The sequence below is a fragment of the Urocitellus parryii genome, chromosome 8 (genome assembly GCF_045843805.1).
Source record: "Urocitellus parryii isolate mUroPar1 chromosome 8, mUroPar1.hap1, whole genome shotgun sequence".
Taxonomy (NCBI): domain Eukaryota; kingdom Metazoa; phylum Chordata; class Mammalia; order Rodentia; family Sciuridae; genus Urocitellus; species Urocitellus parryii.
This window is the reverse complement of record NC_135538.1, coordinates 114,635,979-114,648,212: the sequence shown is the minus strand read 5'-3', so window position 1 is coordinate 114,648,212 and position 12,234 is coordinate 114,635,979. Positions and strand designations below refer to the sequence as shown.

At 36.6% G+C, this 12,234-nt stretch overlaps 1 protein-coding gene across 2 annotated transcripts in view; it reads right to left on the bottom strand.

Annotated features, from left to right (window-relative positions):
• Positions 1-273: 273 nt before the first annotated feature.
• The window catches only part of Srpk1 (SRSF protein kinase 1), a 66,567-nt gene continuing 54,606 nt past the window's right edge, over positions 274-12,234 (bottom strand). For both annotated transcript variants that reach the window (XM_026383493.2, XM_026383492.2), the window contains 3 exons: positions 8,299-8,368; positions 4,646-4,738; positions 274-2,734 (listed from right to left, as the gene is read on the bottom strand). In XM_026383493.2, coding sequence (XP_026239278.1) covers positions 2,550-2,734; positions 4,646-4,738; positions 8,299-8,368 — 348 coding nt within the window. In that variant the 3' untranslated portion in view covers positions 274-2,549. The remainder of the gene's footprint in view (positions 2,735-4,645; positions 4,739-8,298; positions 8,369-12,234) is intronic.

Here is a 12,234-nt window from a genome sequence, read left to right as displayed (position 1 = left end):
ATTTTGCACATACTGAATTATTAATTTGAGGGAAAACCCTGCAAATGTTATGGGAAAACACTACTGGATGCAGGAAATAATTAATTCTCCTAAATGTGCTTTAATTCCACAACTAAAAGCTAGAAGCAAAACTACAAACCCCACAAATGGCAAGTATTCAAGTTGTAGTTTCAGTGCAAATTTAAACTCAATAAGCACATTTAAGCAATCTTTTCCTCCAACTGTTTTTGATCAGACCAACTTGGGAAACAAACAGAAATTTCTGGAAACATGTAGGTTATTAAATAATTTGTTTATTGTACTGCATTTATTAAGAAAACAGACAATGCACTCAGTAGAAAGAATAAAAATGTATCAGGGCTTTATTTTTAACAGCGAATAGAAATCCTTTCCTGGGATCATAGTAATTTGACAGTATTATGATTAAGCTCAATAAAAGTTTGTGAAGTACTTAGAAGATCAAGTTCTACAGCTGCCACTTTCCAGATCTTCTAGTTTATCTGGCTCTTTAAATAGTAGGGGGGGGGAAAGCCCTTATTTGCTGGGAAACATTTACAAAGTTACATGTTCTTTCTCCTATTAAAATTTCCCATCGTTAAAAAGGGGCCTTCTGTTCGCTTACGTGTTTTTTGGTTATTTCACCAGAATTCCTGAATTCCACAATTGATTTTACAACGTAGAAGATTTCAGGTAAGTCTGCTATTGCTTTAGATGTAAATATAGTTGAAAACCGAAAGTGGATTAGAACTGCTGAAGGATTTCCCTGCCGTTGTTTGATACAAGTTCTTTATTCTTGATATGTGCATAGACATGACTTAAAATTCTTTCTACAGGAACATGTCTGATTTCAGGAGTAACCAATCAAGGATCCGATGAGTAGCTGGATAGTTCCTCAGAATAATATGGTTATGGGTTAAATGGATTGCATAATGACATGTTTTCCTTTGTCATTGTTGGTGAGTAAATGACTGAAACAATCTTCCATATAAAAAGGCGGATGTTCGACATTTTCATAGGTTGCTTGCTAGTAGAACCTTGAGTTGCACCTCCTTGACTTTCTGCAAATTAGAGTTCTAAAGCCACTTCTGGAGAATGCTGTAATCCCCAAGGCCTACTTGGTCCATGCTGAATAAGTGGCTTGACCCCAATCCTCCCTCTTTTGCTGCTCATATTACCCAAGGAATATGTGATGTTTAGGGCAAGTCTAGGAGAGGTCAATCCTAAAATAAAATTCACAAAGCCTTTTCAAATTGAGGGGAGAAAAAAAAAAGCCTCAAGTACATTTCAATCATCTCAAAATCGCAGTTAAAAACTTACATTATGCAAGGAAATAGCAGCAGAGAATGGTTAATCTTAAAAATCCAACAGGGGGAAAAAAAAAGAAGCCATTGAAAAAGTGCCATCCCACCCTTCCCCTTGGTTCCTTCCTCCAGGGTTTCATTAGAGACCCCAAGCATCTGAGAAACGAGAACAGCAAAGACACAGGGAAACTGCTCAAAGCCAGAACTTTGGGCAAGGTAAAGAAAAAGCTATAAATAAAAGCAGAGAACTATTTGGTAAAGAATCAGAACTCTAAGGCATTTTCTCTTTAAATGGGAAAGCTCTGAAACTCAGATCTTGTTTCTAGTCACCCTGATCCTTTAGTTATAGGGCAATAAACTCAAGTACAATGAGTCAGGTGCCAGATAGGAATTAAAAAAAAAAAAAAAAAAAAAAACCAAACAAACCAAACACACCAACCAAACCCAAAAATGTTAACTGCCAATCAAAGTAAATTCTGCTCTTAGGGTAACAGAAGACACATAGGAAAGGGCTACTTGCAGAACATCTGAGGTTTTCAAGAAATTGTTATTAACACAATGGTTCCATTTCTGTTTACATTTAAAAATCAGAAGATTTGAGGATCTTGGAGTTATTAAAGGATGAAAGGAATAGTGCTTTGAATCTTGATAATATGGTACCCAAATTTGGTGTTTATACAGCTCATTTAAAAAGGTAGTAGATTAAAAGTCGGAGGAAAAATAACATAGAAAACAACAGAAACAATCCAGGTAGATGATGCAGCCTGGATACAGCAAGTTTAATGTCTCTGCTGTACACAGAATGAACACCCTTTCCCTCCTCATCCTTATGCTGGCAATAGGATATTCACTAGAAAATTTGACTCGTAGAGTCCATGAATAAAAAGATGGGCTCATATATCTTAAAGGCTCTTTTTAAAAAGGGTTATTATAATTTGAAGGATGCTCTAATGGAAAGGCAAAGGTATAGGCCAAGAGGCTGTTCACATTTTTAGTCCATTAGTCTTTGGCAGAGCCCTACCAAGGCCAAATTCACCTAGGATGCGGAATGGCTGTGGGGACCTCCACAGGTTCAAGTGAGCAAACCCAAATGAACATGTTGGATTAAAGAATAAAAAAAGACGAAGAAAAATCTAGAAACCCTTGAAGAAAGAGCTTTGCCCTGAAAAGAGAAGAGGGAAATGCTTGGAAGGGAGTGGGTGGGGGGTGGTCAGTGTGGTGATCTCTGCTGCAGTGCTGGGCAGGGACTTAGGAGTTGAGCCAAGGATGCCGGAGACACTCGGCAGCAGTGGCTCTCTTCTCAGGGATGAGCTCCAACATGGGCAGTAAGAAATCTGTGAAGCCAGCTGCCTCTTCCTGAGACCACTCATACTTCTCCACTAGAACTTCAAAAAGGCCCCAGGGTTTCAGCTTCGTGATGTGTTTCAGGTCACCTGTGATGAAGACAGTACAAAAGAAACTGACCAACATTGACAAGTGACAATCCAGGAACCAATCCAGGTAGTCTACAAAGAATCAAATTTTGCAATCAGAATCTAATGTTCCATTCAAAAAGCACTTCTCTTGAAATGAAGTGCTTCTATTTTTCATAAGGTACTAAAAATTTAATAAGACGATTTGTTTTCTCCCCTCAGGTTTGTTTTGGTCCCAAACTGGATACATCTCAACAGAAACTAGTTATTCACTAAATGTCTGTATACTCATATATCCAGGTCTACACATTAAGAACAATTTGCTTGTACTCTTTCTTTTGGCAGTACTGGGAATCAGACTGAGGGCCTCACACATGCTAAGGCAAGTACTCTACCTCTGAGCCACACCTCTACTTCTTTTTGATTTTTCTTATTTTGAGATAGGGTCTCCCTAAGTCACCCAGGCTAGCCTTGAACTCATGATCCTCCTTCCTCAGCCTCCTCAGTAGCTGGCATTACGGGTGTGTGCCACTATACCCAATTTGAGCTAAGAAAAAGTACAAACAAGTCTAGAAAATATTGCTTCTAGAAAATGTTGCTGTAAAACAAATGTGATTTTAAAATAAGGAGCTAATACCATGGCAACATGTATAAAAAGCAGCAAAACTAAAAGAACATACCTGACATAGATTTCATATATAGCAACACCATACTAAAACTTCAATCTAATTAATTGCTTCTTTGAAGTGACACTTTCTTTGCAATGCTGGAGATCAAACCCTGGGCCTCGTGTGTGATAGGCAAGCATTCACCAATGAGCTACACATGCAACCTTGAAGTGGCAATGTTTCAAAGATATTTTGTCTATTTGGGAGATGGAGGCCTTACTATGTGGTACCCAAGCTGGCCTCAAAATCCTGGGCTCAAGTGATCTTCCTACTTTAGTCTCCTGTGAAGCTGGGATTATAGGCATGTACCTATGCACCCAGCTGAAGTGACAATTTAGAAAGTATAGTCAATTATCAATGACTTATTAAAGTAAGTGCTACTAAACACTTTTTCATATATGACACTTACTTGGAGTCTTTTCTGTGGGCAGAGAGTTGCCTGCTCAATTATATTTGCATACCTTAATCTTACTTTGCATACAAGGAAGAACCCTTACAAGCATTTCCCCATTTTCATGCCCAAAAAATTGTGTAAGAAAGAATGATGATTCTGAGAATGCTTCCTGTCAAGGGTTGAGAAAAATAATTTTTCTAAGCATTTGAGTAGCAGTTGTGATGAAAAGGAGAACCACGACACGATGTAGAAAAACAGGCCAGACAGTTTTCTAGATCCTTCTAGATTAGCTTTTCATATTTCAGTTTTATTAGGAATGCATAAGAGATACATGATCAAGTCAAAAGTTTAAAGTGAGAGTCTTATCTGTTTCTTTCATTAATATGTAATAACAAATTATGAAACTAAAGTACTAAATCAGTTTGTACGGCTAACCCACAAGGTGTCTGGGTGATTGTGTTAGGCATCACTGGGATACAAAGATGACTGAGATGTAGTTCCGACTCCTAAGAAGCTTAAACCAAACCACTTGGCCTTTGGTAGAGGCAGTTTGTAAACAGAACACCAGCAAAAATTTGTCCATTTCCCAGCAATGCTGCAGTAGAAGTAATCATATATTAACTAATTTAACAGAAAGAATAAATTATTATCTTCCCTAAGTAGAAATCAGCTAGTGGGAAAGCTGAGATTGGATACTCAGCTTTATCTCTCCTTTTGACTATTTCACCCCTCTGCTAAATCACAGATTAGCATTCAAGGTAGGCTAACCATTTTGTAGGATAGTGGAAATATGTAACCAGCTGTACTTACCTTTTTGTTTTTAAGTACTTTTGCCCCCTTAATGTCTGGGAACAAACACATTGGTTTTACCTTTTTTGGTGAAAAATTCCTTGGAATATTTTCCTGCCACAATGAGCTTGCGAGGCACCTTCCCCAGAAGTTCTATGATCAATGCAATGTGATCTGTATGTTTCAAACATTTCAAGAGGGGGGAAAAAAAGACATACATAACAGGAGTAACAAATGCAGCTCTATACACTGGCAGAAAGAGTAGCATGCACACCTCTTTGTAAAGCATTTCAGCTTGCTTTCTGTCCTAAATGGGAAGAGGTGGACTCTATCCATCTAATGGAGAATCCAGAATATCATAAAAACATTGGGTACCCACTCCAGTGGGACCTGAGTGATAACTAAAAATAGTCTTGGTGTGAATGCTCTGTTTCCTGAAGTTGTATCCCTGGGGCCTAGATGGAAACTCATTTTAGCAATACTACCTCTGCGATTGAAGAAGTCCTGTGAATATTTCCCACTGAGGGCAAAGCGTCTTGGAATTCTGCCTATCAGCTCTATAATGTGCGCAATGTGGTCTAAAATAGAAGGGTAAGAAGAACAGGATGAAGGACAAGTTGTTAAAGAGATTTTTTTTCTATGAATAGCTTTTTCAAGGACTACGTGTTTAAAAGTAACTACAAGTAAAACCAATGATATTCAAGGCAAGACTGGGAAGGCCAGGCATTTTTTCAGGTGGCTGGTTACCTGATCATAGCTGGCAAGTCTCATTCTGGATCTCACAGACTATCTATAACTTTATGCTTTTTAGTTTGTCTCTATCTAGGTTTAGGTAGGTTCTTCAGGTAAGGTTAAAACAAAATGCCAATTTGCTTTAGGAATTTAGAACTGTTATTTATTTGTAACACTATTCTGGGCTTCAAGGACTAAAACATTACCTTATCTAGGAATGTTCACGACAAAGCCCTCACATATGACTGAGTATTTATAGTCACCCTGAAAAAACAGGCTAAGATTAATGCCACATTTTAAAGGTGGAACTTCAGAGAGACTAAATGGCCTACTTAAAGTTTGAGAGCTAAAACTAAAATGACAACTCATATCTTGTCTTATCTAACCCAGAGCTTTTCTCCCCCCACCCCCGCCCAAAATCACTTTTAAATTAGCACAAACGTTTTAAAGAATATAGCTACTTGACTGCAGGCTACTAATATGTCCTAGAGTGAGCACTGCCAGGAGGTGGGCAGATTGCTAACAGGGATGGTAAGCTGGTACTAGCCAGTAATTAACTCATCTAGTTATTTGGATGTCACCATAATGGAAAAAAAAAATCAGCTATCCTACTGTTCTCATTCTTCAAGTGACAGAAACTAAGAATATGAAGAGATTTAATAGACCAATGGCTCATAACTAGAAAAACACTTTTATAAATATCATAACATGTTAGAGACAATATTATCTGGAAATCTTGAAAGTCTCAAGTTTTATCTCTTTCTCCTATTAAAGATCTACTGGTGTAATTTAAAAAGGACTTTACATTGATCAATTCACTACAACCTCTGAGCAGTTTTGACTGAGTTTATGGTCTGGTTAATAAGTACCTGGCTGTCAAAAAATTTTGCCTAAAATTTCTGCCAATTTTAGGCAAAACCTGCAAATAAATGTCTTTGTATGTATAATTTAACAACAACCAAAGTGAAAATACAAATGAATGAATAGCTTATAGTTTCTTTTATGCACTAGTTCTATACCATGGAATTATTTTTCCCTTGGAATTATTATTTAGTTCTAGCAACCTATCTCTTGCATTTTAATTAATCACAGGATTGACATATCAATATGCAAAATTATCAAGTATTATCCCAGGAGTTAGGTCTGTGGAATGTAATAATAAGCGGATATTCTATTTTAGGCCCCAGTATAGCATGACTATTAACAAACTATACATACATAGTCAGGATTAAGGTTTTTTTTTTTTTTTCTGCTCTTATGGGGCAAACTGCAGTAGAATAGAACAGAAAGGCAAGGCTTTGACCTAAAAATTATCAGTATTGACTTGTATAGGAGGAAATAAGTTACAATCTAAATATCTAGGCAAGATGGTTTTCTCTCATCAGATTTTTCTCACATACATATTTTAATTTTTCAGGTTAATAACTTAAGGTACCACTCAATATGATGTTAGCCAGTATGTGTGTTCTGTACTAAACACTAGTATTAATAAAGACTCTAGGAAAGTAAAGAGAAAAAAAAATTACTTCCCTAGAAATAGATAATAAGGCTTTTAAAAACCTGTTTGTTAACGTATAACATATAACTTACAACTCAGAGGAGGGAAAAAAAAATAAAAGACAAGGAAAGAACAGGGGAGAAAAGTGGGTACATGGGCAATTGTTGTAGTATTTTCTTACAAAGGACACACATTTTAAGAAAGTATCCAAACTACACCAATCAAAACAGGTAGCTGGCTATGGGAATTAACACATCTTTTCCCAACTGGGCTTTGTTAGGAATATCAGCAGGCTGTACTAACACTGCCTATTAAAACCTGAGGGGACCACACTAAGGAACAGAGAACATTCTTGGTTCCATAGAACATAAAATGTGATTTCCCAAAATCTGGAGGAAAGCATAGCCAGTGAAGCACATGTTCTTCCCACTGGGCTGTGCTAAGTAAATACTCCCTTAAACTAACCCTCATTAAACCTGCAAACAAAACAAACATTAATTGAATAGTATAAAAACAAAGCAAAACATTAATCATTTTTTTCTCTTTAGTGCTGGGAACTGAACTCAGAGTATAGGGCATGCTAGTAAGTGCTCTACCACTGAGCCATATCCCTAGTCCCCCCACCCCTACCACCTTTTTTTTTTTGGTACCAGAGATTGAACCCAGGGGCACTAGCCACTAGGTCACATATCCAGCTCTTTTTATATTTTACTTAGAGACAGGATCTTGCTGAGTTGTATGGGGCCTCACTAAACTGCTGAGGCTGGCTTTGAACTCACAATCCTCCTGTCTTAGCTTCCTGAGCCACTGGGATTATAGGTGTGTGCCACTGTGCCCAACTTCTAACCATTTTTTCACTCAGCTTATTAACTCATCTAGTTATTTGGATGTCACCACCAAAAATCAGACTCGTACAATGTCTGCTTCCTTAGCCTCACGGATGAAGCAAACAAGTGGGGGCTTTCCTTACAGGGTACTTAAAAATTTACAATCATTTTATTTTGTTTTTAAGTGGCATTTTAAACATGAATATCATTTAAAAAGAAAAATTAAAGCTTTAGATTTCAGAAAAGTATCATAGAATTTATGTAAATAGGATGGTATCTGTAGTCAAGTAGTGTTTCTAGATGATTATTGACTTCCAAATAAAGTTGAAGGCACAGCTGGGAACAGGTTTATGAACAGGTATATTTAAACTGGGTAAAGAACAAGTCACAGACCTACAAAGAAAGGTAATTGGATGTTGAATAAAAAACTACTTGTCAAATAAAATTTTCATTTTACCAGTTGTGGCCTTATGCCAACCATCCGTTTACAGCTTTTTAGTATTTTTTATAAAATACCTAGTATATCTGGCATCTAATATGAAATATTTCTTAAATTTCTATCTTTTGTGGTACTTATACATACTTGGCACACTAACAAGATTACTAGGGCAAATGATATTAGCCACATGTGGAAAGTAAACTGCCATGCACAGACAAATTTGGCTAAGGGGACTCACCTTCATCTCGAGTGTACTCTTCCCCTGAATGAGGTTCAAACAAATAGTCACCTGTGGCCAGTTCAAAGGCCTAAGAAAAAGAAGATAGCATACAAAGCATTAAAGAGGGCTTTTGGTAAGGGCTTATTGCTATTTGACTCAAGAAATTTTATTCTTGGAAAAAATCTATAGATGACCATTTTTTAAAAAATGTCTTAAAATTACTCCTAAAGAACTTTTCTTCCACACCTGTATCTTAATAAAATGGAAAAAAAAAGACAAAATTATTTGGACTGATGTTCCACAGGGAAAAAATAAGCAACAACAACAACAACAACAAAAAAAAAACCAAACAAGAAAAAACAAAAAAATAATCAAGCAGGGAATGAGGGAGGATGGGAATCTTGAAGGTCTCAGGTACAAAGTCACATATAAGAGAAATTCTAGTATTCTACTGCCCAGTAGGGTAACTATAATTAACAATAACACATTGTTACATAGTACATTTCAAAATAGCTATCGGAGATGACTCTAAATATTCTTTTATGGTGCTGAGGATTGAACCCAAGGCCTCGTGCATGCAAGGCAAGCACTCTACCAACTGAGCTATATCCCCAGACCACTCTGAATATTCTTAATACACAGAAATTATAAATGAAGTGAGGGATATGCCAGTAACTCAAATTTGATTATTATACACTGTATATAGAAACAACACACTGTACCCCATAAAAATGAACGACTGACACCTAATAATTGTGCATTTTATGGGGTACAGTGTGTGTTTCTATATATACATACACACATACATATTTGTTGCTTCAATTATTATGTGTCAGGGGAAAAAAAAAAACAGCAATTCAGTCCTCCTGAGTTTCACTTTTGGTTAGGAAAGGGCATACCTGAATATTAAGGTAATTCTAAGTTACTAAATTGTTCATAAGAGCAGGTGTTTTTTACATTATAATTTCACATAGCTAGAAACTGAATTCTGTACCCTAAATCAAAATCAAGTACTCACATATTTCTACCAATGACTCTTTAGTCACTGACAAAAAGTTTACTCTTAACTTTTGTGTGGAAAATATTCCCTAAATAGACCCAGATGGAGTTTCCAATTTCTAGGTCTACGGAAACTCAGAAAAAGTTAAAATGTCAAGGGTATAGGGAGTCCCTCTATTTTATGTAACCAGTAGAGGTCAGCATTCACAACTAGGAAAAGAAAGGCACATATCTCCTGTGAACTGAAAACCTTTTGCAAAACATTGGGATGTTTTTAAGAGATGAATTCTTTTGGAATGTCAAGCAGTACGTGAAGGACAGCACACCTGGATAATGAGGTTACGTGAACTTTTCACTGATTACAAATGGATTTCTCAAAAAATAACCAACACACTAGCAGTTTCTTAAAATGGCATTACTTATGTGAAAGTATAATTATAAGCTAACAGTAGACATAGGTCAATTTTGATTGAGTCAATGGTACTAAGATAATCTCAACGGAGGGGCAAGCCAGGTGTATGGTGGTACACATATGGTGGGTACTGTAATCCCAGCAACTTGGGAAGCTGAGGCAGAAGGATCATAAGTTTGAGGTCAGCATGGGCAACTCAGAGACCCTATTTCAAAATAAACAATAAAAGGGGCTGGTGATGTAGTGTTTGTCTCCATAATGTCAGGAATGCAATGGTGTCTTGTTAGGCATTACTTGTTTTAGCAGTTCATTATAAAACTAAGTCATACCAACAGAACAGATACCTGTTCTACCTTGTATAACCTAAGGGTTATAGTTTAAAATTGGCACAGAAACAAAAATTTTTGAAACCAGTACTTTTGCAAAATCTCAAGTCTCATACAGTAAATATAGTGGAATTAAAGTTAAAAAAATAGATATGATGTTATTTAGAGTGCTTAATGGGGCCTGGGGGTGTAGCTCAGTGGTGGACTATATACTTAGCAGCTGAAAGGCCCTAAGTTCAATGCCCAGGACAAAATAAACAGAAATAAAATTTAAAAATAAAAAATGATGCATACTAAAACTTATGGCATATAGCAAAAGCAGTCCTAAGAAAAAGTTTATAGGGGCTGGGGATGTGGCTCAAGCGGTAGCGCGCTCGCCTGGCATGCGTGCGGCCCGGGTTCGATCCTCAGCACCACATACCAACAAGAATGTTGTGTCCGCCGAGAACTAGAAAATAAATATTGAAAATAAATCTCTCTCTCTCTCTCTCCCCTCTCTCTTAAAAAAAAAAAAGAAAAAGTTTATAGCAATAAATGCCTACATTAAATAAGAAAGATTTCAAATAATAATATATTTACTCAGAAAGCTAGAAAAAGAACAAAAAATTATGCTCAAAGTTAGGAGAGGTAAGGAAATAATAAACACTAAAGCAGAAATAAATGAAAAAGACTATAAAAATAATATAAAAATGAACAAAACTAAAACCTGGCTTTAAAAAAATAGATCACAAAATTGACAAATCTTTAGCTAGACTAAGGGGAAAAAAGAGAAGGCTCTTGGGCTGGGGATGTAGCTCAGTTAGTAGAGTAGCTTGCCTTGCATGCACAAGGCCCTGGGTTCAATGCCCAGCACCCCCCCAACCAAAAGAGAGAAGGCTCAAAATAAGGGAAAGAAGGAACATTTAACAACTGATACCACAGAAATACAAAGGGCTATAAGTGACTACTATGAATAATTTATATACCAATAAACTGGATAACTCAGAAGTGGGTGAATCCTTAGATACATAAAACCTACAAAGACTGAATCATCAAGAAATACAAAACCTGAAACAGACCAGTAACAAGTAAGGACAATGAATCAGTAACAAAAGAGTTTTTCCCATCAAAGAAAAGCCCAAAACTTGATGGCTTTATTGCTGAAGTCTAGAAAACATTAAAAGAAACAATACTAGTCCTCCTTAAACTCTTCTAAAAAGACTGAAGCAGAGGGAATATATTCAAACTCCTTTTATGAGGCCAACATTGTCCTGATACCAAACCCAGAACAGGGACATTACAATAAAGAAAATTACAGACCAATATCCTTGGGGAACATATAGGTATATGCAAAATTGGTATATGCAAAATTCTTCAAGAAAATATTACTGGGCTGGGGATGTTTCTCAGTGGCATAGCACTTGCCTAGCACATGTAAGGCCCTGAGTTTTATCCCCGGCACTGAAAAGAACTAATCAAGATGCCAAAATACTACCAAACTGAATTTGAGAGCAAATTAAAAAGATCACACATGGGGCTGGGATTGTGGCTCAGCGGTAGAGCGCTTGCTTAGCATGGGCGGGACCCAGGTTCAATCCTCAGCACAACATAAAGAAATCATCTATACCTAAAAAAAACCAAACAAAGATCATCACCATATTCCTGGGATGCATGGATGGTTCGACAAAGACAAATAAATGTGAATCAACACATTAATAGAACAAAGGACAAAAACCAATTAGGTGAAGAAAAAAATGTGACATCCATTCATGATAAAAAAGTATCATCAAATTAGGTACAAGAGGAATATAACTCAAGAGCATAAAGGCCACATATGAGAAACCACAGTTAACATTATGTATGTGTGTGTGTGTGTGTGTGTATCTCCATCCCTAAAGACTCCAAATTCAGTAAAATTACAGGATAAAATCAATACACAAAAATCATTAGTATTTCTATACAACAATAACAATGAACGATCTGAGAAGGAAATCATGAGAGGGGCTGAGGTTGTAGTTGAGTGGCAGAGCGCTTGCCTAGCATGTGTGAAGCACTGGGTTTGATCTTCAGCACCACATAAAAATAAACAAATAAAATAAAGGCATGCTGTCCATCTACAAGTACCAACAAATAAACAGAAAGATAAATAAATCATGAGAACAATTCCACTTAAAAAAGAAACACTGTACACTAAAAACTTTAAAATATTGATAGTTACAGTAATTAAAACAACACAGA